General features: G+C 38.9%; 1 protein-coding gene across 2 annotated transcripts in view; it reads right to left on the reverse strand.

The window, feature by feature from the left end:
- Window positions 1–2387: 2387 nt before the first annotated feature.
- Window positions 2388–24372, reverse strand: part of LOC134585489 (kyphoscoliosis peptidase-like) — a 71907-nt gene continuing 49922 nt past the window's right edge. For both annotated transcript variants that reach the window (XM_063440911.1, XM_063440910.1), the window contains exons 7-11: window positions 17887–17995; window positions 17282–17399; window positions 16415–16603; window positions 13674–13864; window positions 2388–5219 (exon numbers count right to left, since the gene is read on the reverse strand). In XM_063440911.1, coding sequence (XP_063296981.1) covers window positions 3301–5219; window positions 13674–13864; window positions 16415–16603; window positions 17282–17399; window positions 17887–17995 — 2526 coding nt within the window. In that variant the 3' untranslated portion in view covers window positions 2388–3300. The remainder of the gene's footprint in view (window positions 5220–13673; window positions 13865–16414; window positions 16604–17281; window positions 17400–17886; window positions 17996–24372) is intronic.

Here is a 24372-nt window from a genome sequence, read left to right on the forward strand (position 1 = left end):
CCCGAGCATTGACCCCTCAAAACTGCTTAATCGGTTCTGCTGCAACCTGTATTTATTTACTCGGTGGATAGTATGAACCTGTGCAGGTTCATTACCCTTCATCCTACCCTCACATGGGGTGGATGAAAAGAAGACTACTTGCTTAGTTAACCCCCTTCTCCAATTAGTTTGGGTCATAGTTTTCCAATTTTTGCCTCTGAAATTAGTGTTTTGTGTCTCTGAACTTGATTCAAAGCTTAGAATATATTTTGTCAGGTATAGGAAGGCTGTTTTTGAGTGATGGATGTGACATCTATTTTGTAAGCACATCTAATGAGTCTATATTGTTGTTCCATATCTTTCTATAAATGGGTTTTTAAACAATTGAGATCTGTTTCAATACATTCAAACCATGCTTGGGGCGAGCATTAAACAGCACTATTGGCAACAATTATAACTTTGCTAACTGTTCACCCGTGGGACTTTATGTACTGGGTTAAGGTTTCAATCGATTTGCCGCAGGGATGAATTTCTATATTGTATGAGTTTAGAGGATGCAAAGATTGTGAATATATGACACTCAGATAGGGGTTGAATAGAAAGTGATTACATTAATACATCTGGTGTATTTATTTAAATGTATCCAGTCAGTTTCTATCTATTCCAGATTTCTGGGTTTCTAACACTCATAGGCTCTCTGTTCATCTAAAGTTACTGGAAAAATTATTGGCACTACAACTGGAGCTTTTAATGAAAAAGCACTTTAGCCCATAGTCCTCCTTAACCAGGAGCCCCCCTAGCACTATCATTAAAGGGAAACTATATTGCCAGGAAAACAAACTAGTTTTCTTGGCATTGTAGCTTCTCCTTCAGTCAAGGCCCACTCCCGCGGTGCTGAAGGGGTTAATAAGTCCCGGGTCCAGCACTGATGTCCCTCGGCACTGGCTCAGCTATTCCCACGCTCCTCCCCTGTCGCCGGCTGCCGGCGCGGGATACCTAATGCGTATGTGCGGCATTGGCCGCGCTCGCATTAGGATCTTCCTATAGGAAATCATTATATTATGCTTTCCTATGGGGATTCTGGCGACGCTGGAGGTTCTCATGTATAGCGGGGTGCCTACAGTGTCACTTTAAGTTGGTGGATGTTGGGATGTAACTTCATAACATTTGTTAAACAATCCAACATATATAGTGTCTACCAACAGGATACAATCAAGATATGATTATTTTGTTCTTTCAAGCTATATTTGTATTTTTGTATTAATAAGCAATATCATTGTTTCCACTTACAATTTGAGATCTGTTTTAATGGGCTGTTTATTTTGCAGAACTGTTAGATGTTCTTCATTTGCAATTTGGACATTTATTGAGTTGGTTTTTTGAGCTTCTGCTTGTAGTTTCTTTTTCAAACCACATTGATATAAACTGAATTTTCATATCAATTCCACGTGTTTATTTAAAAAAAATAATATAATATGCCACAATAAGGGAACATTAACATACATATGATAAATACATTGACATTGCACAGGTTAAAAATGCATATAAAATTTAAATCATGTAAAACATGATGTAACCCTACAAGGTAGCATTGATGCGTATAAAGTATGTACAATACTTTGTGTTATTGTATAAAACAAAGAAAGTTAAACACTGACTATCTATAATATCACACACTTCATTAATAATACTTGAGGTGTGTAACACTCTGATTCTGACAGAGACTAGTATAGTTTTCACATTAAATTTGAAATCACAAGGGTTCTGTTGCCGTTGTTATTGGTGAATTCTTTGGAGCACTGGCACCACCATAAATCCACACAGGCGTCCCCTATGGTGTACAACAGCCTGGGATGGTACAATTAATAGGTGACAGGTGGCATGGGGATACACAGAGTTCCCCCTTACCGTCTGTCACTCTCTGGACCATTGTAGAAGATCTTCTTTATCCTCGATCCAGGACAGGAATAGAATGCTGGAATAAGAATGACAAACGGGCGATACAATCCTCAAAGGGAGAAAAAAAAACACAAAAAGTGGGAAAGATACACAAAAGGTGCAAAAGGATGGGTAAGAAGGGCAAACTGTGGAGAAATAAGGGACACAGAAGTTCAAGAGACACAGAGACAAACAATTATTTTGGAGGGAGGTAAAATGAGTCTTTGCCTGTGTAGCCAAAAATCCATGCAGCGGCCTTGGGTCCTTGCCAACACCATGTCCCATTAATTCTAAACAGTATATATTGTTTAACATTGCAGAAGTATCATAATCACTATTATATTTGCAAATAATTGTATCTTGAAATTTTAGCAAAAATAATTTTACCATCCGGAGAGGATAGGGTTCTTCCCAATAAAAAATACATTTATAAAATTATAAAAATTCTGTTATCAAATGATGTAGCTGTCTATAAAACATCCCTGCCAAGAATGGGGTACACTGACGTTGTGGCAGGCTTATGCAATATATGATCATATAATGTAACTATTTTTTGCCTAGGTGAGGTGTTTTTAAATAAAACTATTACAATCTCTAAGATTTGAAATCATTGTTTAGTGAATAAGCGGGTGCGCTGGATTCTGTATTTTGTATGTTGTCTATAAAACATGTCTTCAATAAATATATTTATTTAGTTTATTTATTTTTAAGGAGATATCTCTGTTTTGAAGTAAAATAGGAACCTCCATTCTTTTTCGGCGCACAGTTGGTAATGATTTAAAGTTTGGTTGTCACCGTTGTTTGGATAGAATGCCTTTTGTCAACATAAATTACTATGTAATGTATAGTGTAGCATTGCAGGACAGACTACAAAGACTTCCAGGAAAGATAGATAAAATCATGGAAATTTTATGTGACTACAAACCAAGATGACGTGTTGGAGGGCTATAAGATAAGTGAATTTCACCTTTCAAAACTCCACACAGTGGATGGGACACACAGATAGCAGGACACTATAGTGCTAGGAATACATGTTCCTTTAAGGATGGGGTAACTATTTCCCATTTGCTGGTAGACTATACACATGATATTGTGAAATTATTTCTATATTACAAAAATATGAAGACTCTCAAGACGTATTAAGACTCTGTCATGTTCTGCATAGCAGAACTATGATGTCATTCTGCATGACAAAATCTCTTTAAAAACAAGGATGACTAGCACCTCATAAAATTTCAAACATTTGAAAAAAAATATATATGTACACATTAATACGAATATAAATTAGAATATTTAGCCAAAAAATTAATGTAAACTGTCAAAGTGGTGTCATTTTTTATGGTCCTTCTCCGGACATAATTTGTGTATCCATTTTGTTATTTATCACTGTATCTGATATTGTAAGAGATACACCCAGGTGTCCGGCTCTTGTTTACAACTGGCAGTGACAAAGAGTTCCTTGCAGTCCTCTGTGCTACATGACCCTTCCCAGTAACCTTGTTCACTGAGAGTCAAAGGGCAGTAACTTTTCCCCTTCACGGAGAGCCCAGTCACATCTGGAACCTGGAGTTTGAAGGACACAGTACTATTCTTTGGTAGAACTCCATCTAATGGTTCCACCAACTGATAGTGCTGGGCCCAATCATCATATACCAAAGGAAAAACTGGCCAATGAACACTGGGATTTGAGCAGATGATAAGATAGTTACAATGAGATGTGTATGCGTTACTGTTTTTAGTTTTAATGTTTATGCGTAGAACGTAAGTTCCTGACTGCGGAAGGCGAACTTTAAATTCTACTTTATCCTCTTTTCTGGCATGGAAGGTATATCGGTACTTCATTTCTGATGCCAATTGTGGGTCATCACAATGTAAAGTAGAAAAGAAAATGAATTCCCTCTTCACGGCAAAGGTCACAGTGCAGCAACCATCCTGGGTGTTAATTATTGGATCTGGATGTGAAGGCTGAAGCAGCCCGACTTTCTCTGTTTCTGGGTTAGGACCTACTGGGTTCTGAAGCATTGATGGATATGAAGGGCAGCTCACACTGGTTTTAGTGCATGTCAAGAGATAATTCATGATATATCTGCTGGAGCCTTCAAAAATTTGGAGTACATAAGAACCAGCCCGTGGTAGGCGTATTAAAAACTCAACTCTATCCTTTTGTATGGTTTGTAATATATGATTGGATAAGGTTGGTATTTCTTCACATTTTAAGCTTGCAATAAGTGTTAGCATCTTGTTTAATATAAAGCTAACCGTACAACATCCATCCTCTATATTAATCACTGGATCTGGGTGTGAGGGTTGAAGGAGTCCAAAATTCTCTGATTCTGGGGATGGACCAACTGGGTTATGAAGAAGAGCAGGGTAAGGAGGCCACTTTACTTTAGGATTGGAACAAGTCAAAAGATAATTGCAGATGTAACCAGTGGAATCATTAAATATCCGGAGAACATAAGATCCAGAATGTGGGAGATGAACATTGAACTCAACTTTGTCCTTCTGGGTTTTCTGGATTACACGATTCAGTACAGTATGTGCATTATCTGATTTCAGGCTGAATGTGAGTGTCTGCATCCTGTTTAGTTCGAAGCTAACTGTGCAGGATCCATCCTCTGTGTGAATAATTGGGTCTGTATGTGAGGGATTATGGAGTCCAGCCTTTTCTGTTTCTGGATTTGGACCTACAGGATTTTGAAGAAAAGCAGGGAATGGTGACCAATTCACATTTAGACTAGAGCATATTAGGAGGTAGTTACAGATGAAACCAACAGGCTCAACAAATATCTGTAGCACATAAAACCCAGACTTTGGGAGTCGAATGCTAAGTTCAAGTTTGTGGTCTTGCACTTTTTGTATGATATGATTTGGTAGGTTTTTAATTTCATCAGATTTTAAACAGGTAATGAGCTTAAATATCCCGTTTAGAGAAAATCTGACCGTGCAACATCCATCATCTGTGTATATAATGGGTTCTGGATGAGAGGGCTGAAGGAGTCCTGCATTCTCTGATACCCAACTCGGTCCAGCTGGGTTACTAAGACACTTTGGAATCTTCATTGAGGCAGGCACATAGTTACAATACACACTGTAATCCAAAATTAAGTGGTATGCTTCTTTTGAGTCTAATGCCTTGGAAAAAATGTGCAAGGTATGTTGTCCAATCTTCTGGGGATAAACGTCAAATGTTGCATTGTTTCCATTAAACTTCATCAAACCTGGTTCTTCTGTTTCATTTAGATGAAAGAGAAATTGCATACGGTTCTTGCTCTCTATGGTGATAGAGACTAATCCGTTCTCTGGGAAGAAAGCAGGACAAACCATTATTATCTAGATCATTTTAAATAAGGTACATTAATGAAATATTTTTCAGATAAATAGATTTTTGAATGAGAGTTTATAGTCGACATTAGAGCTAACAAGCTTTTATTCCTTCTTGGACAAAATTACCATTATTTCTAAGTGATGAGTTATAAATTTCAACTGCAATTTATTCAATTTGATGATACACCTATATGAGCCTACATAACCAATTTTTGGGAGTGAGGGCTGCATGTATTTTTACATATCTTTTGCATGTTCTTTGCACCAGAATGTAGTCGACACCGGTTTTAATGTAATATATAAATAATGCTTTCAATATATGCCAAAAAATAAATAGTCAAATAAAATAATCTTAAAGAAAACAAAAAGTAGATTTATTTTTTTTGTGTTACCGACGTTCTGGACACAGGCTGAGCATTGAATAAACCGATCAAGGGATTATACATTTGTGGGATATGTAGTTCAGTTCTAAGTAAAAGTTTCACTAAAGAAAATACATGGATGAACCTGCTGCACAAGTTGTTATGCACAGCAGTCAGCTTCCATCAGCTCCACTAACACAGGTGTCTCTATAGATATCAAGGAAGCCTGCTAAAGGAGATATTTGTTGTGAAAAGCTCGGAAGAATTTTCTGGCGACCATTTATCATCAATGCTGATTTACATGTAACTAACTAATCTTTTCAGGTTTTTTAAGAAAAAACATTCACGTATTCTGTAGGCGGCTGGAGAATCAGATAAAACTACAAAACGTCTTATATCTAAAAAAATGTCTTATATGTAAAATAAAGTCCTCTGTGCAACGTGATATAAGTTCGCTAGCAAGGACAAGCTTTTACCACAACTCCAGCTGATACCACTTCCAAAGTAGCTGAAGACCCAAATATTAATTCATTTTCTCAAATAACCCCAAAAAGCCCTGCTGGTTAATATTTCTGGAACTGTGTAATAGTAAAATATATATAAAGATGAACCAAAGGCAACCAGCTAGAGCCCAGGGGTTAGACAAGAATCTGGGTGCCATGAATATTCTTTGCCAAGCTTGGCTTCATTCACAATCCCTAAGCCAGGTAGCTGCCTCAACCCTTTGGGATCTTTATCCTACCTTTTTGCATTTTTTTTTTTTTTTATTGTTGGTGTCTTTTGATGTACAGTTAATGATTTAGATCCATGACAGTGTCAGCAAGCAGAAAGATGTACCTCGTATTATGGGTTTAGCAGGGACAGTGGCAGAAAACGTCTTACTTTTCCAGAAATGCTAAGAAAGGCTTTTTTTTTTTCTTAGTCATACTTATTTTCTGTATTTTTAGATTTTCCATGTGTCTATGTTTAAATGATCACATGATGGGTTTTAGCTTGAATTGAAGAAGTTAATTATAGAAGTTGGGCTTTCTACTCTCCTGATTTTTATATCAGCCAGAACAAACAGTATAAAGAAACCTTTTTATAGATAAGTGAGAAGATGTGTGTGTCCCTGTATAGATCAAAGGGACAATCCAAAGCAGCCGACCATCAGCTGAGCACCAGCTGATTAAATCAATCTCTAGAATAGTGGACAGGGTGTCAGGACGCTTAAGCGCAGGACTTCTCTTTTTGTATTTGTATTTACTTTGTATCACACAGCCTGGTTACAATGCTGCTACCCATCCCATGTGTTCCCTATTAAGGGTTAATAAGTATAGGGGTGTAAATAAAAAATACCCCTTTCTGTCTCATTAGAGATATCTTTGCCAGAAGCTCAAGGAAGCAGGCTGAAGGGTCAGTGTTAGGACCCGCTTAGGGGGGTCTGCCTTGACGTTGGCAGGCGGGCATTCCCTCCAATGGCCATTGGAGCAACTAAATGACCTCCATTTGTCTAAATATACATAGGGATTAAGGAGAAAGCGCAAGTAACATTTTCTTTTCTTTGGTTTTTACTATATATTGGGGCTGATGTGTGTTGTAGTCCTTGCTGCTTAAGCGCAGGACTTCTCTTTTTGTATTTGTATTTACTTTGCATCACACAGCCTGGTTACAATGCTGCTACCCATCCCATGTGTTCCCTATTAAGGGTTAATAAGTATAGGGGTGTAAATAAAAAATACCCCTTTCTGTCTCATTAGAGATATCTTTGCCAGAAGCTCAAGGAAGCAGGCTGAAGGGTCAGTGTTAGGACCCGCTTAGGGGGGTCTGCCTTGACGTTGGCAGGCGGGCATTCCCTCCAATGGCCATTGGAGCAACTAAATGACCTCCATTTGTCTAAATATACATAGGGATTAAGGAGAAAGCGCAAGTAACATTTTCTTTTCTTTGGTTTTTACTATATATTGGGGCTGATGTGTGTTGTAGTCCTTGCTGCTTAAGCGCAGGACTTCTCTTTTTGTATTTGTATTTACTTTGCATCACACAGCCTGGTTACAATGCTGCTACCCATCCCATGTGTTCCCTATTAAGGGTTAATAAGTATAGGGGTGTAAATAAAAAATACCCCTTTCTGTCTCCTTAGAGATATCTTTGCCAGAAGCTCAAGGAAGCAGGCTGAAGGGTCAGTGTTAGGACCCGCTTAGGGGGGTCTGCCTTGACGTTGGCAGGCGGGCATTCCCTCCAATGGCCATTGGAGCAACTAAATGACCTCCATTTGTCTAAATATACATAGGGATTAAGGAGAAAGCGCAAGTAACATTTTCTTTTCTAGGGTGTCAGGACAACTAAGTTTTTTTTAATTTATTTTTTAAATTTAATTTTGTCTTAATGTAACGGAACATTGGAACCAAGGCAGTACATTGATGGGTTTAGCAGAATGTGGGTTAAATATAGCACTGCGTCACAGCAAAATTCTGCATTAAGGGGTTAAATGTAGAGCAACCAACAAATATAACCCTCATTTCTTTCAGAATTAAAGGGAAACTCCAGTGCCAGAAAAACGATCCGTTTTTCTGGCACTGGAGGGTCCCTCTCCCTCCCACCCACCAATCCCCGGTTACTGAAGGGGTGAAAACCCCTTCAGTCTCTTACCTGGGACAGCGGCGATGTCCCTCGCCGCTGTCTCCGCCTCCGCGACGCTCCTCCTAGTGCTTACGTCGGCCGGTGGGCGAGACTAATCTCGCTCACCGGCCGAGGAGACCTAATGCGCATGCGCGGAAAATCCGCGCATGCGCATTACGTCTCCCCATAGGAAAGCCTTGAAAAATCATTTCAATGCTTTACTATGGGGTTTTGAGCGACGCTGGAGGTCCTCACACAGCGTGAGGACGTCCAGCGACGCTCTAGCACAGGAAACCTGTGCTAGAAACAAGGAAGTGACCTCTAGTGGCTGTCTAATAGACAGCCACTAGAGGTGGAGTTAACCCTGCAATGTAAATATTGCAGTTTATGAAAAACTGCAATAATTACAGTTGCAGGGTTAAGGGTAGTGGGAGTTGGCACCCAGACCACTCCAATGAGCAGAAGTGGTCTGGGTGCCTGGAGTGTCCCTTTAAGTTTTGCTTTGATACATATGGACGTTTTCCTTTAATTCATTTCAGCAGTAACATTGAACAGCATATTTAAAGAGGAACTGCCACCTCTCAGGATTGGTAATAGTATGTTTACTCATCCCTTATATTTAACAAATAGGAATTTTCCAGGAGTCGGGAATACAATTTTAATGTAGAACAACCTTCTTTGTCCTACAACTTGCTGCCTCCATCTCAGTTCCTTGTCAGTCTTTGTAATAAGTGTTCTAGTTTGCACCTGGCAGCCAGCATAGAGACAGCAGAGAGTGAAGAGGAACAATTAAATAATTGGCTGGATATTATTGTCAAACTAATGGCTTACTCTGCTCATTGAATACTAAATTAATTCAATTGGTTATAATCAGCAAGCAGAGTAAACTCTTACTTGGCTTAGAGAACCTAGCTCAAATTTGTTAACTGTCTGTGCCTGGACTGAACTGGATTGTACTTTAATTTCCTAAATCGTTAATACAAATTTAAAGAATAGACAGTTCCCCTTTAAGGTGTGTTACAGTTTTCACAAGTCTAACAACGCAATAAAATATGAATGTTTTCACCAGTATAGTAATCACATTCATTGTTATACGGGCTCTACACATTGGCTGACAGAACATTAATAGGACATACTTTGAAGATATGTGGTTTACAATTCACAAGGTGAGTATTGTGCCTAACAACTTTGGAAATAATTCATTAGGATTCAATGTTTCCAGTGGGTCCTTTAAATTCAGTTCTCACAAGTCTTCTGGGTATGTATTGCTTGTTTTCAGTCTTGTTAGTAAATAGCTGTTGTAAGCTGTTGCTATTAGCAACAGTCCCTAATTCACAGGATTCCAATCTTCTTGCTAATTTTTACCAGCTGGCTGCCAATAACATCTGCTAACTAAGATTCCGACCAGTCACAGATTAGAAACTCACTGGTGAAGCACAGAAGCACCATAGCAACCACAAAAAAGCTCACCTTGTGCATATGTACATCGTCGTGTGATGGCTGTAGCAGTAGATAGTGATAGTGTATAGAATGTATTAAACTGTGACTTTCTGCTATGCCAGTTGTATATCTATGGAACCTCTGAGATTTATTTCTGCTATTGGAATTGTTCATTTAAATGACACGTGAACTTTACTTAGAGAATCATTTTGTCTTTTTATATCATGTGCCTGGCCTTTCTATTGCAGTTTGATATTGTTTAATGTGCTCTGTTATGTGCTTTAGCGATTTCATGTCATGACAAATAGCTCATGTATGTTTTCCTGTAGGATGTATAGGGAGACAGCTGTTGTCAAGTTGTGTGCATCAGGCAAGAATCTGGTGTTACGTTTTGAAGATTTGTGATATTCAATTAAATCCATGCTTACTAATTAATAGAGCAAAGTTCTGTATTCCAGCACCCCTCCTGGCAGTCAATGGCCCCCCTTAACCCCTTAAGGACCAAACTTCTGGAATAAAAGGGAATCATGACATGTCACACATGTCATGTGTCCTTAAGGGGTTAAAGGCCTTTTGGAGTGCTTTGTGATCTTTCTTTTTGTGATCTTTCTTCAGTCTCTTGTTTTGAGTAAACACTAATACCTAATACTAATAGTAACACTAATATCCTACCGCCCTGTCCGCTACCTGTAGAGATTTGGGGGTACAGAGTCTCACATCCAAGGTTTCAGCTCACCCAAAGCAACCCCAGCAATGCCTTCTGCCATAGAGAACAGTGTAAGCTGTTAAACACTACTTAGTGACTGGCTTTAAATGACACTCCACACATCTAAAGCACTTCAGCTTCGTGCAAGGAATGTGTCCTATTTTTCTGTTTTACAAAAAATGCAGAATTCAATACAAGTTTACACTTTTATAAATTAACCTTGTTACACCCCCTGGCTGTCATTCAGAGAACTGGTCCTGTTACATACTGGTTTGGTTAGCTCAGTGAAGCTAAACTCAAGAAGCAGGCAATTGCAAAGACTTATCTTTGAGCTGCATTAGGAAGACTGTGATTGGACAGCCACTGAAAGTCTGGCCTGGGAAAGGAGGTGGGGATTTGCAAAGACTGCTGACAGGAGATATGCAGCTTTTAAAAGCTGTTTTTAGATATATCTCCAATGACAAAAATGCTAATTAAATGCAGAGATGTTTTCATTGGGGGTATATGTGGTGGAACCTACCTCCAATTTTGTATGTTTTGCCCCCTTTCGTGTGGTTTTCCCTTTTCCATTCGGGAGTTGTTATATACGAACTCCCTCCATTCGTCTCCTGAACGAGGACCACCCCTGTACCCCATTAGAATGTTCACACCAGCAACTTAAGTGGGAAACCGCAAGGGAAGTAATTAATAAATGCTTCCCCTGGGTGGCCATTTTGTAAACCGAATGCACGTGGTAGACAAAAGAATGGCGGATATTTTGTTTCCCGAATGAGGGCAGCTGCACTTGATCTTCAAGTGCCTGGAACTCTTTTCGGCTAGGCACTCGCATGAACCACAGTAAAGATTAGACCACTACCCGTTCTACTTCCCGACCAACAACGACGAACGTGTCCGGCCGGTCAGAATTTTTTCCCATTTCACCAAACCGATCTGAGTGATCTTTGGATATGTTATACACTCAGATTGGGGCTATCCGGGGATATAACATTTGCGGGGTTCTTGGTTATGATGGAGACACTTTTGGGGTACTGTATATATTGTATAGATTTTCTGCTCCTGAGAGATAATTGAATTATAGGTTTTTCTCATGCAGTTATCTCTCAGGCACAGAGGAACTTGGTATTGAAACCCCTGTGGCATTGTATTGGAGACCCCATGTAGGGGTCTGTGCATAAAAAGCTGTGTGTGGTCAAAAATAAATCAATTGACTCACAGAACTATGTTTTGTCTGGTTACTGGGGGCATGGATGTCTCCTTATTTTAATGGTTCCAGAGTGGATGAGTGAAGGAATTAGCGGAAGTAACCAGTCGGGTTACCTGTGGTCCGCAACAGTATATCTACTCAATAGTGATTTTAAAAACAAAATTGTATTTAGGCAGTGGAGTGTCATGACGTTACTGGTTAAATTTTGCAGTCGGTAAACACACTTGCTATCAGTAGTGACAGGCACTTCAACAAGCAGTGTCTGGACGGTTAAAAGTAGCAACGAGATTGACAATAAGTCCTTTATCAATAATCTTTGATGAATCCCCATTAGCCAGTTAAAGGGATAAACTGGTATACTTATGAAGTTATTTCAATATGTGTTTCAGGCTTCAGATCTTAATTGTCGAATTTGAAAACCTAGCTGAGAATTTTTCCAGTTTGTACTTTTATGACCTAAAATTTGAAATGAATTTTTCTTTGATTTCACATTTAATAACTGATAACTCATGCTTTAGTCACTATATGCGAGGTTGAAGTGCAAGAAACAGAAATTACATTTTTAAATCGTATTTATCAGATAAGTGCTAAAAATTGCTTAAGTATATGAATCTATAAAATATAACACCGTTACAAACCCGTCAAGTTGCCATTATCTGCGAGAAAGCGAACCAAAAATGTCTAGGAAAATTTTGATGCAATATTTTCATGAAATAGTACAGAAATATTTATGCCACAAATTAAAATAGTTTGATTATTAGTTTGATATTTCAATCCGATTCAGAAAAAATTAGGCCTAGCAGGTGTTAACAAGATTATTACAAGTTCAGTGAACAAACATACTGTAAATTGTTTTCCGCAGTCACCTTCTCCCCTTTTTGTTGGCTGTGCGGTGTGGGAGCTGAATCAGTAGAGTTCCATGAAGGAAGCATCATAGTCCTGTATAACTCTTTCACATCTTTGTCTTCCAACAAAAACTCTGAGAACTCTGAGATTTAGCAAAAGCTTAGAAAAACTCAGTTGCTTGCCCTACTGTTAGTCCGTGCTCAGGTCTGAAAATTATTTTTGCTTACTTGTGCCATTACAAAAAGAACCTATGCCATTTACATATTAGACTAATCTCGCCCACAAGGGCAGTCCAGATCCGAAATGCTGGCAAGTTCCCTCAGCACGAGAGATACAGCAACCCCTGAAGATTATTTCAGCCTTCTATGGGCATCTTCAGCAGGTGTAGGTGATATCCCTTTAGGCACAGTGGCCACAGTTGGAACCCAACAACATTTGACATTGTCTTACCCAATGGTCAGTCCTAGCCTGAAAATGACATTATGGTATTAATCGCTTAGCCACGCTCCAATAACATAAGAGGACCAGTGACTTTGTTGTTTTAGCATGACTTAACCAGACAGCCATATGAGGATTTTAATGTTTTTGCAGCCTTGGTGAGAACACCTTACCTAAATGATTGCAAATTGTTGAACTCCCCCCTCCATGTATCCATTTCAGTAATGTCCTGGCCTCTTGGAGGGTATCGGAAGTATTTTTTATAATACATTCCATGGTAAAATAATTTCTAATAAATGCAAAATAATATATTTATAAATATTAATGTAATATGTATGAATTACTGGGCAGCCAAATTAAATGTAAGAAACACCTTCAATCTGGAAATATCATTTATGAGATGCTCTGCGGCATCCCTTATCCATAGTTCCCTGTAAATACTTGCATAGTCACAAGTCATGTCCATAGGATCATGGGACACTTGGAATTTACATGATATGCCAAGCTGCTGCCTTAATGGTCTTTCATTTGATTTAAATCTACATAAAATAAACTTAAGGGCTGACTTTTGGTTCACAGTTAGAAATGTGCCTTTCGCGCAGAAGTGACAGTTGCTCTTTAGTCAATTAGAATTTGACAGGGAATTTAAGTGAAAGTCTAATGAATCCATGGAAATGCATCAATTCAGATCCATGATACGTGACATGTGTCAGACATGATATAAATCATCGAACATACAGAGCTGTCAGGTTTCATTTGAGATACCAGCATCACAAACAGAGCTGCACATGGAAAAACACAAACTGCTGAAACAATTTTAAAGTCAATCTACCTGTTTCAATAACTGCTGTGTCAGGCTGTGAAGATTTAAATCCTAAATTATAGAAATGACTTCGGCGGTGCACACTTTGCTCAAATTGTGTTAAAGACAGAGGCAGCTCCAATAATTGCAAATCTTCCTTCTCTGGGAAATGGCTTTCAATAAAGAGTGCTGGGTGCGTCAAGAAATAAAACTCATTATACCTGCAAGAAAAAAATAAAGACATCTGCTTATTCACACGTCATAACTGAGCAGGGAAAGCGAACAAAGTGGTGATAGTGATGGGGATGGGGATGGGAGAGGGTGAGTACCAATTGTATTATATTTAAACTTCTATCATGACATGGCAAGATGACAATAATAAGAAGACAAATGGGTGTATAATATTTTAAGAGTTCTATTCAACTTTTTTCCCCCCTCATTTAACATGTGAGTTTGGCAATCATAAAATAATTGCGCTCAATTACTAAATGTTGTGAATATATACTAAAGCATGCTCTGACACACTTTTTACAAGTTGAATCCTACAAAACTTGCTGTAAATCAACGGAGAACAGTAGGATTTGAATTAAATGTACATGATAAGCACCAAAACAACTTTCATGTCTCCCAACTTCCCAAGTGTCCCTATTTAGGAAGGACAGTCCCTATTTTGGACTCAAATCTATCTCTTTCCCATCCTAATGTCCATCTTTACTAGGAGCTCAGGACTTTTGGGTTGTCTGAGTGTATAACAGAGCTCCACATCAATAATTCTCACAGCAATGTGCCTTTAACCCCTTAAGGACACATGACGTGTGTGACACGTCATGATTCCCTTTTATTCCAGAAGTTTGGTCCTTAAGGGGTTAAACTGCAATACATGTGTTCAGCAATTAGTCTGTGTAAATTAGTTACATTGTTCATGTTCTAAATTACTTGTTATTAGTAAGTCATCTAATATTTCTAACAACAGCCCCGCCCTTGATCCCACCTCCACTCACACCCCTAAAGTTAAAGCGTCCCTCTTTACCAACAATGTTGGGAAGTATTAACTCTTAATGAAAGGAATTTGGTGTACAGGTCATGGCTCTGCAGTCTCAATTCTCTGCCTTTTTTTCTCCAAGTTCACTTCAATAAGCTAAAGTTGTTGTGGTGCTTTGAGTGTCCTTTTAACAGAGTCATCTGCCAAGTTTCTGACAGGTTTCAATAAAAAAACATTGCAATTTCACTGATTTTAAATTGTTGCTTATGCCTATCGAATGGGCCAAATGGGCCAATGTTTCAGTAGCCTAATTGTTTTAGCATGATTAATATAATTATACAATATGACCCACATAATTGCAAAATTTACATGGTTTTGCTTACGGTAATGCAGTCCCATTTTAAAGGGACATGGATCACCTTCAGACAATTGTCTTTTTTAAAAGCTTTAGCTTTGAATAAATAAGTTGCGTTACACTTGATGCTGAAAAAAGCAAGTAAATATGTATTTTAAAAAATAAATCATATTTACCTGCTTCTTCTTTCTTATGCTTTCCACACCAACTACAGGGTGAACACTGATTTAGTCAATCCGAGTTCTATCCACAGGATTTCTGGAAAGGTGTTATGCCTGGCAGATTTATAAATGTACAGTTGGAAGATCTCTTCAACCTACCACATCCATAGGGATTTCCATGGGGTTTCTCTGTACAATGATGCCCTGTCTTTCATGGACTAGGCTAAACTGAGATGGGTGGGTAAGAAGGGGGGAAGGTGAGGCTGAAGAAACTCCACTACCTGAGAGGTGTGCCGAACAATGCAATCTCACAACATTTATGGTAAGTTCATAAATGTTTGTTACATACTTCCCAATGTTTTGCTTGCTTTATTTTGGTTTGTTTAAAAGTGCTTGCTTGCTGGTTTAAAAAAAGATAATTGTAAAGTGAAGCATGTCATATAAGAGTCTTTTATATCAATGATATTGGGCTTGTCCAGAAAGTAACTGCAGTCTGCAACATAATGGGTATTATCCTCATTGTGTCCACTCTCTGTACTTAACTTCTGTGATAGGTAGAAGCTGAAATCTTTCTGACAACCCTCATCCAAAGCCTTCCTACTTTTGTACACTTCCTGTACTGTCATATGACAGAGATACAAACTGCAGAACTCAAATCAAATAGTTCTCTCCCAAGAGCAAGAGACAATGCATATTTTTATATCTTCACTACAGATAATTGCAGTATGTGCGTTACAATAAATAATTATAATCATAAATTAATAATGAATTATTAATTAATAATGAACATTTGACTTAACATTAGACCTGTGTTAACAATTATATGTTGCAACACTTTAGATATATTGTAACTATCAAAAAGTCGATATAATTATGGGCTGATTGGACAGAGCTCTATATTTATTGGCCTAGTCAGCTGATATTGCAATCCACATTTTATTATGACTTTGATGTCAATCTATTTCTGTTTAAGAGTCTGCTCTCCAAAAAACAGCAATTTAATATAAACAGATATTTTCACAATGTTCCTGTATATAACATTGACATTGTGTTTGTCACATGTACTGCTCATCTGATAGAAAACACTGTCATTTGTCATATTCTCTATTAGAATAGAATCTCTGTTATGTCAGTGAAACTCTGGGAGATCAAGAGTCAAAGATAAGCCCATGATTGTATTCCTCAAATCCACCCTTGCTATGCCAAATTTCACATGCTGTGTAATGATGTTCCATATGCAGATCTCTGTTATCTATGTTAATCGATTACTTACTGAAAGGTAAACTTGCTCATGTGCTCGTCAGTATGACCAGCTCCCCATGTGGTGTCCACTAAGTGCCATCCTCCTTCCAAATAGAGCATGTTCCAGGTGTGTTCGATTTCTCCAGATATCTTCTGTCCCCCCTTATATCCTGTACCCTTTGCATAACCACTCACCGATTTACACTGCACACCAGCAATGCTAGAAAGAGAGAGTAAGCATTTTTTTTAAAGCTTAGATACATTGGCTGCAATTTAATTTGTTTGGATCAGCATCCCAAATAATCACAATCTGTTAGAAAATATGTATCCAAAGAAGATGTATCATAAAAAAATGTACGGGAATTCTTGTAGATAAATCAATTGGGCAGTTTTTCTAACATATTGCGATCATATGAAATTTCTATCATGACCACCCTTACGTTTTTCAGAAATGTGATCTACAGTAGATCTTCTGTGTGATCGGACCAGATGGGCAAGCCTTCGTTCCCCAAGTGCATCAATGAGACTTTGGCACCCATGACCCTGATACGGGTTCACCAGCTGTCCTCCTTTGTACCACTTTTGATAGGTACCCACCACTGCATACCGGGAACATTCCACAGGACTTGTTGTTTTGGAGATGGCCCAGTTGTCTAACCATCATGATTGCACCCTTGTCAAAGTTACTCAGATCTCCAACGCTTCCAACGCATGAAATGCAAGATTTGACTGTTCACTTGCTGCCTAATATATCCCACCACTTGACAGGTGCCATTGTAACAATATTATAATGTTATTCACTTCACCTGTCAGTGGTTTTAATGTTGTGGCAGATCAGTATATACACAGCATAATATATAATACATATCTATATGATTTTTGTCCTCCTTGATTTTACCTGCACATATGTTGAAAGAGAGAAGAGTAGCCAGCAGACACACCCTTCTTGGTACGAAATATCTGCTCTGCGTCAGACGAATGCAGGGCCTTATTTCTGAATGCTGCTGTATCATATTCTAATAATTGAAACAGAATTTATATTAACTTACAAAAACGTTGCATATGAAGAGAGTTTAAGGAAAAAAAAAAAACATTATTGCAGTTAAACAGTATCAGCAATGGCACCTATATAGGTCTACCAGCTATCAATATTTCTGTGCACTAGGAATTGTTTTCATCACAAGGTTTTTAAAAAGAATCATTTTGGCACTACCTGATGAAACACTGAAAAACATTTGTGGACAGATTTTTGTGCACCACTAAATTAGTTCTAATTCACATTCTGCCATCTTGTGGTACATTTCTGTAACAGCAAGAAGTTGCATGTGTAGATGTTCATGATAATAATACACAGTAAAAATATTATGTTGTTGGAAATAGTAAACCTCATTGTACACATTTTAAAATTCACGTAATTGATGAATTGAAATATATGACTCATGTAGACTAAACATCCCCCAAAAAAGAAGACAATATGACTTTATCGTTTAACTATACAGATACCTATATGGTAACAGAGCCATATCCAAATAACGCGCGTTTTTTCCAAATCTGACGAAGTGTCGCGAAGAAGATCTTTTATCAAAGCTTCAAGTGTCCCAACAGCAAACACCTGTCAAAATGAAGACACAAAATTGTAATTCGCACAGTTTGAAATAAACGTATAGAATAGAAAGGACATTGCTGAAAATACAGTATCAGACTTCCATTGTTTAGAAATAACAAATCTGTGCTAATATTCGCATGTGCTAATATTCTGCAGCACGCGGTCATGTTATATGTCTTAAAAGTATGTGACACTGCTTTCACATATATAATGTTTTTTTAAAAAGTGCTGATTTCAATGTTATTGGTTCCAATGGTCACTACTAGAGGTCATCACAGGAGTTACAAGTATTGGCAGTAGAAAAGGGGATACATTTTGCTGGGGGTGAGTGAGTCTAGGGGACTCAACAGGAGCTCTATTTAGCCCCAGTTACTGTAGAAGGCATTTTACATCAGAGCAGCTTTGAGAAGTATAGTGCTTCCAGTTCCCCAGTACTTTAGAGGAAGGGAGTGAGATGGAGGGGGGGAGGAAGGGGGCATGGGAGGGGGGAAATATGGGGTGTGCGCAGGTGACTGTGCAGAGGAGTGTTGTAAACAAAATTTTGATGCTCATCCCTCTATTTATTATTAGGTAGGTAGTGTGGTGGGAATACATTGTATATCGCGTAGGGCAGTATGTGCTTCTGGCTGACATGCCTTGATTGAGATTCCTTAGAACATCAACAGCACACTTGTTACCTGCATGACAGAGAGGAGGGGACATAAAATCAGAAAAGGCAGGGATATCCCCACTTCTCTATTAGTGAAGGGGTCACTAGATTTTCCTTTTGGGTCTAGACCCAGGGGTTTTGGGAATCTTGCAACACCCCCGTTTTGTCTGTCACCCTGATGGTGTTATAACAAGAAATACTGACAGCTGCATATGTGCCCTGACATTAGTTATGTTACTCACTAAACCAAGTCGATAATTAAAAAGGGTATAGCATCAGTTTAGGCCAAGCGAAGCCAATCTGAGCAAATAACAGGTTGTCTAGTTATTTTAAGGCAAACTTTGCAGTTACCTGGCCAATTACCCACTATCCCTAGTTTGGTGAATATCTGCATACCAGGTAGTTTATGGTGATCAGCAGTTGCCATGGCAAACAGTATAGGATTTAGGGATTTATCAGCTAATTGCTCTGACTGATTGTGAATATATCGATGATTGTTATTATTAAATTTAACACCATGTGATAAAATTGCATGCAATGTACTGTGTCTTTAAGACCGGAGACAGGGAATCCCAGTGTATCTGGCTCCCATGTTGCTCAGAATATAATGTTGAAGGCTACCCAAACTTATCTCTCCATTATGTTATATTAAATATCAAAACTGTGAGTTAATTTACATTTTGTATATACCACCATCTAGTGGCCTTTGAGGGGTTTGCACTTGTTTATATGATTTTAGCTATGACAACTCAGGGTTATCTACTAAATGAAGCACTGCCAGGAATTTAAAGTGAACTTCAAATTTAAAGCATAAATATCGAACTGAAAAATTCAGCTACTTTGACCTTACTCGGAAACTCACTTTAAGGGACAACTGTCACCTCAAACCTACTTTTTAAAATAATAATCCTTTACTTAATTATTGAAGAAAAAAACAAATAAATAAATTTAAAAAAATAAAATAAATATATATATATATATATATATATATATATATCCTTCAGCCATACACACTGATCAGCCACAACATTAAAACCACTGACAGGTGAAGGGAAAGGCATTGATTATACTGTTGGTAAGGGGAGGAATATATTAGGCAGCAAGGGAACAGTCAGGTCTTGAATTTCATGTGTTTGAAGCGGGAAACACGGGCAAGCGAAGAGATCTGAGTGACTTTGACAATGGCCAAAGAATGATGGTTAGATAATTGGGTCAGAGCATCTCCAAAAGGTTGAGTTTCGTAGTGTGTTCCAAGATCGCAATGGTTAGTACCTACAAAAGGTGCTGTAAGGAAGGAGAACTGGTGAACCAGCATCAGGGTCATTGGTGCCCAAGGCTCATTGATGCACGTGGGGAGCGAAGGCTAGCCTTTCTTGTCTGATCACACAGAAGAGCTACTATAGATCAAATTTCTGAAAAACGTAATGATGGCCGTGATAGAAAGGTGTCCGAACATAAAGTGCATCACAGTTTGCTGCGTATTGGGCTGTATAACCACAGACTGATCACCGTGCCCAAGATGACCCCTGTCTACCAGCGAAGGTGCTTTCAATGGGGACGTGAGCAGCAGAAATGGACCATGGAGCAATTGAAGAAGATTGCCTGGTTTGATGAATCCAGGGGGATGGCTGGGTGTGTGTGTACGGCATTTTCCTGGGGAAGAATTGTCAGCAGGATGCACTATGGGTAGAAGGAAGGCTGATACAGGCCGTGTAATGCACCGGAAATTGTTCAGCTTGGAAAACTCGGGCCCTGACATTCGTGTGGATGTTACTTTAACATGTACCAACTTCATAGAGATTGTTGCAGACCACATGCTTCCCTTCATGGCAAGAGTGTCCCCTGGTGACAGTGGCATCTTTAAGCAGGATAATGCACCCTGCCACACTGCTTAAATTGTTCCGGAATGGCTTGAGTAACATGATAAAGAGTTCAAGGCGTTCCCTTGGCCCCAAATTCCCCAGATCTCAATTCAATTTAGCATCTGTAGGATGCTAAATCAAAACAGCCCCACCTAGCAACTTGGTGCCAAATACCAAAGGACACATTCAGAGGTCTTGTGGAGTCTATGCCTCGAAGAATCAGAGCTGTTTTGGCAGCAGGGGGACCTACATGATATTAGACAGGTGGTTTTAATGTTGTGGCTGATCAGTGTTCCTGCATCTTGGGTATTATGTTAGCCCTTATGATCTTCCCTGCTTTACACCCTGCACAGAAGCAGGAAGACCATAGGGACTGTCAGTTTTCAATCACTGTCTGATCCAAGGTACATGTATATGTCTTAAGGATTGAGCATAACGCTTTTGTGCATGTCTTTAACACTGGGTTGTATGATAATTTTGTATTTTAAACAGGGCAAAACTCATTTTAAAATAAATTCTGACAATGTGAAGCAATGTGTAGCTTGATAATATACATTGTTCTGATTTATTCCTTACATCATCGGGTATTTAATCATATTTAACTATTTGTGCTCCAATGGAGATACCGCAGAAGAAGAATTACCATATTTATATTGTTATACATTAATACATTGACATGTTAACTGGAGCAATAGTGTTTTATTATTTATGCCATTTGTGACCAAAGATGGACCATTTTCCTCATACTCTCCACCAGTATGTGAGTACCTGTTCATTGTTAAAATTATGGTCTTGTCTTTGATTTGTTGTTGCCAAGAATTCTTTATGTTGCTGGCCAACAGTATAAATAGAAAGTACCTCTAAAAAAGTACTTTCTAACAATGGCCCTAGAGCAAAAAATCATTACATCTGTATTTAGGTTCTGTTGTATCACCACGGCATCCGCAATTATTCCAGTCTCAGTCTCTGGTAACTCATGTTTGTGTATTTAGAATAGATGCTTATAGTGGGGAGCCTTTTCCTGACTGTAATGCTAATTTGATCAGGTCAGGTCTTTATAACTCTATTCTGACAGTAGAAAGGAGACAATACACAACAAAGATTGTCACAGGGTGCAGTTGTAAGTTGCAAAGACCTATAAAGCAGACACGTAATGTGTACTTAATTATGTCCACACGCAGACATTCTTTTTTTTTATTATGGTTTCATTTTAGCTGCATAGCCATGAGTGCTTTAAGTTCCTTACAAATAACCAGAATCTAAGTATTTGACTGTTTTAAATATTTGTGTAATACACACTGTTTGTAGCTAAAATAACTCTTTGCTGACTTCCCTTTAGAAGTTTGCAATAACATTCAGAGTAGCGTGATTCTGTGTCAACTTACTGGATCTATTTTTATAAAGTTTTTAAAGGCCTTAATAAGTAAATAAGCAACGATCACTTGCTAAACTAGTTTGTCCTTACTGTGTTTTCATTCACTCAAAGCTATGTGTGAAATTCCCTCAGATTCCTTTCTCTGCAGGGCCAGATATCCCATTTGGCAGAGTTTTAGAGAAACTCCAATGATTACTTCGCAGGACTAAGATTGTCTCTAGTGGATGTCCGGCAGCCACTAGAGGCACTTCCTGGATGCTAGCTGCCTCCTAAACGACTCTGCATGACTTCCACCATCATGGAAGTCTCCATAAGAAAGTATTGAGGCAATATTTTTCTATCGCTAACGTTGGAGGAAGCGGAGCGCCGACCCAGTGCTGAGAGACATTGGTGCTGGAATATGGTGAGTGAATAAAGTTTTTTTTAATCCTTTATATGCTGGGGGGAAGGGGAGCATGAAGGAGAGGGCGGTATAAGGGAGGGGGGACCAGAGGGCACTATAGGGTTAGACATTTAGATTTGTATGTTGTAGTAACAAAGGTTGTACTAAAAAGATAATATTCTTAACTATAAATTGAATGTCAAATTAATACTTATTTAACCCCCCTTTACACTAACCACTTCTAGCAATACCTTGAACCCTGAATGTATATACACAGCTGCATACACTCATTATACTTGCAGATACAGACACAATACATTACAAACAGAGCAGAAATATGCACATGCAGTGAGGGAAAAAAAGTATTTGATCCCCTGCTGATTTTGAACTTTGCCCACTGACAAAAAAATGATTATTCTATCATTTTAATCCAGAAAAATGCATGTCAAAAAATTATAAATTGGTTTGCATGTCAATGAGTGAAACAAGTATTTGACCCCTTCGACTTAGTACTTGGTTGCAAAACCCTTGTTGGCAATCACAGAGGACTGATGTTTCTTGTAGTTGGCCACCAGGTTTGCACACATCTCAGGAGGGATTTTGTCCCACTCCTCTTTGCAGATCCTCTCCAAGTCATTAAGGTTTCCAGGCTGACGTTTGGCAATGCGAACATTCAGCTCCCTCCACAGATTTTCTATGGGATTAAGGTCTGGAGACTGGCTAGGCCACTCTAGGACCTTAATATGCTACTTCTTGAGCCACTCCTGTGTTGCCTTGATTGTGTGTTTTGGGTCATTATCATGCTGGAATACCCATCCACGACCCATGTTCAATCCCCTGGCTGAGTTAAGGAGGATCTCACCCAAGATTTGATGGTACATGGCCCCGTCTATCGTCCCTTTGATGCGGTGCAGTTGTCCAGTCCCCTTAGCAGAAAAACACCCCCAAAAATAATGTTTCCACCTCCATGTTTGACGGTGGGGATGGTGTTCTTGGGGTCATAGGCAGCATTCCTTCTCCTCCAAACACGGCGAGTTGAGTTAATGTCAAAGAGCTTGATTTTGGTCTCATCTGACCACAACACTTTTACCCAGTTCTCCTCTGAACCATTCAGATGTTTATTGGTAAACTTCAGACAGGCCTGTAGATGTGCTTTCTTGAGCAGGGGACCTTCCGGGTGCTGCAGGATTTGAGTCCTTGGTGACTATGGTTCCAGCTGCCTTGAGATCATTAACAAGATCCTCCCGTGTAGGCCTCACCATTCTCATGATCATTGAAACTCCACAAGGTGAGATCTTGCGTGGAGCACCAAACCGAGGGAGACTAACAGTTATTTTGTGTTTCTTTTTCCATTTGCGAATAATCGCACCAACTGTTGTCACCTTCTCACCAAGCTGCTTGGCGATGGTCTTGTAGCCCATTCCAGCCTTGTGTAGGTCTACAATCTTATCCCTGACATCCTTGAACGGCTCTTTGTTCTTGGCCATGGTGGAGAGTTTGGAAACTGATTGATTGATTGCTTATGTGGACAGGTGTCTTTTATACAGATAACGAGCTGAGATTAGGAGCACTCCCTTAACCCCTTAAGGACCGCTGACGGTTCAGGACCGTCAGCGGTAAAACGTGCGTTTGGACCGCTGACGGTCCTGAACCGTCATAACGGTTTTGGGCAACTTACCTGATCGCCGTCGGTCCCACGGCGGCGATCAGCTCTCCTCCCGGTCCAGGGGGACTGCCTGTCTGCCCGGGCAGTCCCCCCTCGGCAGATCAGGACCCCACGGCCATGTGATCACTCGATCACATGACCGCAATAGGGGTCTGTGTATCTGCCTGCAGGGGGACTGTCTGTGCTGACAGGCAGTCTCCCTGCAAGTAAAAAATCATAAAATAAAGTGTAAAAAAAAAGAAATCAGTGTAAAAAAAAAATAATAATATGTGTATATATATATATATGATATATATACATGTATTATATCTATATATACCTATATATAATATAGGTATATATATAATATATATAATGTCACACTAAGTGTATTTTTATATTTATATATACGTATATTAATATAAAAATACACTTAGATTTAAATTACACACGAATATATACAATATATA

This window comes from Pelobates fuscus, chromosome 2 (assembly GCF_036172605.1).
Source record: "Pelobates fuscus isolate aPelFus1 chromosome 2, aPelFus1.pri, whole genome shotgun sequence".
Lineage (NCBI taxonomy): Eukaryota > Metazoa > Chordata > Amphibia > Anura > Pelobatidae > Pelobates > Pelobates fuscus.